Here is a 6,906-nt window from a genome sequence, read left to right on the forward strand (position 1 = left end):
ATGGAGTTTCAGTACCTGTGGGACAGTATCAAACTGTTTAACATTCACGTAATTGGAATCCCTAAGGGGGTGAGGGCAGAAAAATATTTGAAGAAATAAAGACTGAAATTTTTTCCAAGTCTGATGAAAATTATACTCTAACAGACCTAAGAAGCTCAACAAACCCAAGCAGGATGACAACACATACACACACTCTCTCTCATATATACACACATACCAATATAAACCAGAATCAAATTACTGAAAAACCAGTAATAAACGCAACAATCACCATGAACAGAAGGACAAAGAAAAGACCATTAAAACCTTCATAAAAAACTATGTAAGAAAGAAGACAAAGGACTGATTCCTTTAACGTGCTGAACAATGCACCCTCGGGGTAGAGCGGCAATGAATACCTCCTGGGGGCAGCAGGGGCAGCAGCCGGTGCAGCAGAACGTGCCCATCCTGACAGTGCTTGTGCTGCGAGATGTGGCACTCTGTGCTGAGCGTTCAAAGCTCTATTCTCCTCAACCTGAATGGAGCTGGGCTGTGGTGCTGGCTGAGGTCCTGGCTTCTGTCCAGTTTTCCTTGTTCTTTCCCTGGGTCTAAACCTGGTCCTGTACCTTCTAGGTGTCTCTTGGGGGTACCCAAATAGCTTTTCAATAAATTCTCTTTCTGTGTAGATCAGGCAAATTGGTTTCTGTAGCATGCAACTAAGAACTCTTAAAACCAGGAAAAAATCTTTTATTTTCTACTCATATTATTTTCTTTTCACTATTTCAGTATGGTAGGGGGTTGGGGTCAGGTTAAGCTCTACTTTTTCTAAAGGAGGCAATGGGTAGAAGTGGAGAAACAGGAGTGGGCTAGGCGTCTTACTTTACCTTTGCGAATGTTGGTGCTTATGTACTCTTGGTCTCTTTGTTTCCCTTTCCACCTGGAAAGAAAGCACATCATTCATGAACCTCACAGGCTTCTTTGAAAAAAGGCAATAATTCAAGGCAGTGGCCTGGAAAGAAACATTACCAAGCCAAATTCTCATTTAAGCAGAGGGTTTATGCTTCCCCCCTTTAAAGGATAAGTCACAAATCAAGAAATGACAAGCCATGATGGGGTCTAAACTACCACACTCGCCTCAGGCTAACCTTCCTCAACCAGGATGTTCCCTTTTCACCTCGAACCTTGAAATCCTGTAGGACTTTCCCTGAAATGTCTCTCAAATGTAATTTTCCTGGACAGATAAAAAGACTATGACCCAGAAAGGGGCAGTTGTTTTCCCAGGGTCACTCAACAACTAAGGGGTAAAGCCAGAGCTAAAACCCAGGCTTCCCAGTTGGTGAACTTGCTCTTTGCACAGCACTTCGCTATATTCAGTCTCATGTAACATGGGACTATGGAGGTACTTGTTCCGGACAACCTTCAACTCCCCCTCTCTTCCAACAGCTATACATTGAACCCATGGTAAGTAGCATTGACTAAGCTTTAGTGAGAGTCTTTATCCTTAAAATATTTTCTAATGTTGGGGAGAAGGCAGAGGAGTGAGGATAGCAGGCGGCATGAGAAGAAACAAGAAATTCAGATTATAAACCCCATCTTCCTGAGAATTTGCCCAAGTGGGATTACAAAAAGAATGTAACTCTTTTTTTCCCCCTCAACTTTCTATAAAAACCATTTGTTATTTTTATTTTGGGAAATAAATCATTTAAAATATATAAATATATACTTACCAGTGAAAATAAAATATGGAAAAAATTAAAATTGCAGAAATACCATCTATGAGAAGCCATATGAACATATAGTACCTTGGTGTCTGTAAAACATGAAACAAATCACAGTTAAAGCACTTTGCCATTGGATGGGATTTTAGATCATGTGGGCCAAGTCCCTTGCTCTGCTACAAGGGCTAGGAGAGGGACAGAAGGGGCATTAGACCAGGTAGAGGAGCACTGATTAACATGGTGGTCTCAAACACAGACAGCACCTGCTGCCATCCTAAGACTTACCCCTTACACATGCAGGGAGCCCTACAAGGGACAAAACACTTCATACCCTTTATCTCCCTGGACCCTCAAGACAGAGGTCTGAGAAAGTCACTTCACAGAAATCTTTCCTATTATACAGATGTGAAGCTGGGTCCTAAAAAAGTCCCATCGCAAGTCTGTTCTGGACCAGGACTAGAGCCCAGGTTTCCTGACTTCCATTCCTCTGTGTTTTCATGGCATATGTTCCCAAACATAGCTGTCCAAATCTACCTGGGCAGCTTTTAGTAATACAGGTTCCTGGGTCTCACTACAGACCTAAGGAATCAGAATCTCTGCATTTTTAACAAGCTCCCCAGATGATGCCAAAGCAACTAGTCTGTGAACCAGCATTTGGGAACCACTGTTCTAAATTATCATGCTTCAAATAAATACGTTGAAATTATAATCTCCCCTTACCTTACATGCCCCCTTCTCCATGCTCCTTGCCCGAATCACGCAATTCCTAATAGTCCTATCTCCTGGATCCTTCTGTGTTGAGTTTTACAATTCCCTCATTTGATCCTCCCTTTCCAGCTCCAACGTTCCCCTCCAATTTCACTAGATACCACTGGGGCTGGCACATTTTATTATTTCTCAGGTCACTCTCCACCCTGTCTCGAGGTCTTTCCTTGGTCTGAATAATAATATTAATAACACTAATGATCGTGATAATAATGATAACAACTAACATTTAATGAGTATTTATTAGGAGCCAGGCAAGTGTTCTAAGAACTTTGAGGGTATTTTTATATCCTTGCAACAGCCCTATGAGGCAGGTATAATAGAAGCTCTTAATGAACCTCCTCTAAACCAAGGCTCTTAATTCCCTCTGACTGACACCTTGGCCTACTGACTGCTCAGGACACCCACTAGGTGAGCAGTATGTTCACCAAGAATCAGTTGCCCTTGTCTTCAAATGGCTTAGCTGGGTCAGTAGTACTTATTACTGTAATTGTGCAATGTAATTAAATATGGCTTAAATCTACAAAATCTAAGTGAAAAAAAAAAGTATGCTGTTTTCAAGAAAATTAAGTCAAATGCTTTGAAAAATTCAGTGAAGACAGAATAGGTCACTATAAAAAACTGAAATTGAATTAGGTGTGGGTGGAATACTGTAAGAGACTGGGATGGGGGAATTATAAAAAACTAGTATGAATTCCTCATTCACATTTTTTTTTTTCTCCCAAAGACCTTCTTATTCCCCTTTAAAGGAACAAAAATTAGAAATCGGAGCTGGTTCATTTGGTGTTTAAATAAGCAAGAGAACACAGAATTCAATCAGCTGAAGTATCCTCAAAGAAAAGACCTTGACTCTGTATCAAAAGGTGAATTAATGAATATTTAAAATTAAAATGTGTAAGGCATGTGTGTGGTAGACTGTTTACAAAAACAACCACACTATTCCTCCCAAGCCTATATGCAGGCTTCTTGGCAATGTGACTTTGCCGCTCCTCACCATCACGAGGTGCTGTTTCTCCCTCACCTTGAATGTGGACTTGGCCATGTGATTTTCTTTGGCCAATCAGGCATTAGGAAACATAACACTGAGAGAACCTAGAAAAGTGTGTAGGCATTGGGGCTTGCCTTCCCTTGAGGCTGGGAACCCTCTGCCACTAGGTGAACACACCCAGGCTAGCCTCCTTGAGGGTTCGAGACCACATGGAGAGAGACCCAGTCATCCTGGCTGTCCCAGCCATCCTGGAGAGACTCCAGACATATGAATGAGGCCATCCTAGACCATCCAGCCCAGCGACACTGGCTCAGAACAGAGGAACTACTCAGCCATCATACAGAATTATGAGAAATTATACACTTTGTCTGTTTTAAGCCACTAAGTTCTGAGGGGTTTTTTTTTTTTCAAAGCAGTAATAGCTAACTGATAGTGTATATATCTTTTTTTTTAATTTTTTTTTTTTTATGAATCCCTGCTTCAACTAACTTTTTCAATTAACACACCAATGATCAGTCCAATTGAGTTGGATGAAAGTACTTCTATTGGACTTTTATTTTCTCTAATTTACGGAACAACATACTGAGACATAAACAGGTTAACTAACATTTCCAAGTTCACAGTATAAGTAGCGGGGCCAAGATCTGAATCTGCACAGTCTGACTCCAGAGTGTGAGATGTTGGCCCCACCTCCCTGAACCAGTGACACACCAGCAAAAGCCAGGAACTGTATATTGGGCCCTTAAAAAAGCCTTGGCCAGGTGCAGAAGGAAGATTTTCCACTTGTATCTTTTTATAATTTTTGAATTCTGAAACACATGAATTAATTTCCAATTCCAATATTAAAAAGAAAAAAAATGCTTTCAGCAACAGTGGTAGCATTTAAGTAAATGTGTAGCCTCCAAAGGAGACAACTTCGAACGAGACATTACTGATTTGAGGGAATGGGATTATGGAGAAGTGTGTTGCTTTCAAAATTATGCATTTTTGTTTAATGATTGAATTTTATACAATGAACAAACTTACTTTTATAACCCATTAAAAAGAGCAAAAAGTTAGAAAAATATATACTAATTCTAAATAATAATATAAAAAAATCTCTGACCACAGACCCTACCTACTGGAGTTGGGTTGAACACACATTTTTGCCTCCAGTCCTGATTTCCAGCCTTGACTGGTCCCTGTCCTGGGCTCTCACCCACAACTCACATTTTACTAAGTACTCAGAATAATAGCACTATAACTCATAATATTTCATTTAATTCTGACACAGAAAACCTGCAAGGTGGACTTTGTTGTCCCTGCTTTACAGTAAGTAGTAAGAGGATGTTAAAGTGGGACTCTTTCTTGCTGTGTTTCAAGTAAGGCTCCACAGGTCAGGACAGAAAAAGGGATGCCAAGAAGCCCGTGTTCCAAAGTGAGGGGCTAGGCCACCTCCACAGGCCTGTGCTGTAGTTCCTGTGGAGGATTTCTTAGAGTTTTCTACATGTTGTGCTCCCCATCCTACCCTTGGGTGATGGGAGCAGGTTGCTTCCCTCTCACCTCAGGTCAACTAAGAAGAACTTCCAGGAGACTGCCTGGAGAGCCCCTGGCCTGTGTTTCCTAGAATTTCAGCCTAAAGCATCTGGGCAAAAAGGGAAAGATGGCTGTACTTTCCGGACTTGGAGGTTGGGGCTATGATTAAAGGAGTGATGTGACTCCTGTAAAAGGAGTTTGGGTGGGATAAACTGCAGAATCCTAGAGGGCTGAGAGGGGAGTTATATGCGGACAGGTGGGTGAGGAAGCTTTACCTGGGCCAAGACACCTGCCATCCAAGGTTCCCTGCAGGTCATCTCCAGAAACCCATGCAAAACCACCAGAGAAAAAAAGCGCTCAGAGATGTTACATCTGCCACCAGAGGGCCTTGCTGCAGTATGGGCCCTGAGATGGTGCTCTTCACCCTGATCCCCTCTACCCTGGTCCTGACCCATGACAGGTCAGGGGGATTAGGGAGGTAGGAGAAGGGAGAAGGAAACCAGGGACTGCTCCCCACTGAAGGCAGGCTTCTCTGCCTAAAGCTTTTACTTCATGGCAGTTTATGGGTTATTACTCTAGACCAGGCACTTTAATTCCGAAATGAGGCTTTTTTTGTGACCAGAAGTAAACATTAAAAAATTATCTAAGAGTGACTAGAAAAGCTATGGGACCTAAGGGATATTGCATTCAGGGGAGGGAAAGGCCTAGCTCACAAAGCAGCTTTTAAAAGTCAATGAGGAGAATTTAAACTGTTTCCTACTTGTATGCTATTGTGTCCCACCTGGTCAATCTACTCTCTACCCAAACAAGCTAAAAGGACTCTGTAGCAGTTAACTGGTTAGCTGGGGCTCCCTCCACTGATAATTACTGGTGGGATTTAGCTGGTATTATAACCCAGCTCCTTCAGGTCCCCAAGCCTCTGGCAATGAGCAGTAGTAGGGTCAGAAGGGAAAACCAAGTTAGGTGACTAGACACTGGCTTCCTTCTTCAGAAGTGTTTTGTTCAGTATACACAGTTTTTACATCAATGGAACAGAGTACAAACCCAAAAATAGACCCACACAAATATGCCCAAATGATTTTTGACAGAGGTACAAAACCAAATTGTGATAGTCAGTTTTCACTTTTGTTGGTACACTTGGTTTTCTCCCCATACTCCATGCCGTTATTCACTGTTGCCATGCCTTTAGGAAAGTAACAAAGTCTGGAGTCAGACCTCATTCTAAATCCCATATCATGTGACCTTGCACAAGGATCTTAGTATCTATGAGCTTCAATTTCCTCATGGGAATGATAACAGTAGCTAACTCAGAGGATTATATTATATAATGCATCTAAAGTATGTTATAAGGATTCAATAAATAGCAATAATTGTAACAATACTAATTAATCTCTCCCTGAAAATCACAGAAGGATCTAGGTGAGAGAAGGGAAAATGGTATATCTCCAATACCAAAGAAATCTCTACTCTCAAATAGCTCCCTGGTGGACCGCACAGTGGGCAATGTAGGGTGAGGTGGGAGGACACAGATCCCTATTTTACCAGGCTTGGAAGAACAATATGGACAACCAACTCACCATGAAGAAGTAAGGGTGATCAATCTCACTCAGGAGCTTAATGTTGTCTGTGGTAACTGAATGAATTCTGGAGCACCAGGCCAATGAGAAGAGCCAAGGCTTATTGACGATATATAAGTTGATGGTGATGTTAGCTTCTTTATAAACTCTGAAATAAAAACAGAACCCACAGGGGATTTAGATCTAGTCTCACTCTCATCAAAGGCTGTTGCCTGAATCACCAGAAGCAGTGGGTCCTGGGATGACTTATGATGGGACATGACAGAATAGGCTCACACTGTAGTGGGATAAAGGATTGAATCTAGTGCCTCTGCTCCCTTAGCAGCAATGGTGTGCTGCTAAACCGGATCTCCTAAGGGGTGGG

General features: G+C 41.9%; 1 protein-coding gene across 1 annotated transcript in view; it reads right to left on the reverse strand.

Annotated features, from left to right (window-relative positions):
• GDPD4 (glycerophosphodiester phosphodiesterase domain containing 4) overlaps positions 1-6,906 on the reverse strand; it is a 116,407-nt gene that overhangs the window by 16,547 nt on the left and 92,954 nt on the right. Inside the window, exons 13-15 of the mRNA XM_023736500.1 lie at positions 6,543-6,690; positions 1,707-1,789; positions 864-916 (exon numbers count right to left, since the gene is read on the reverse strand). Of these exons, the coding sequence (XP_023592268.1) occupies positions 864-916; positions 1,707-1,789; positions 6,543-6,690 (284 nt within the window). The remainder of the gene's footprint in view (positions 1-863; positions 917-1,706; positions 1,790-6,542; positions 6,691-6,906) is intronic.

The sequence above is a fragment of the Trichechus manatus genome, unplaced genomic scaffold (assembly GCF_000243295.1).
Source record: "Trichechus manatus latirostris isolate Lorelei unplaced genomic scaffold, TriManLat1.0 scaffold00088, whole genome shotgun sequence".
In the NCBI taxonomy this organism is placed as follows: Eukaryota; Metazoa; Chordata; class Mammalia; order Sirenia; family Trichechidae; genus Trichechus; species Trichechus manatus.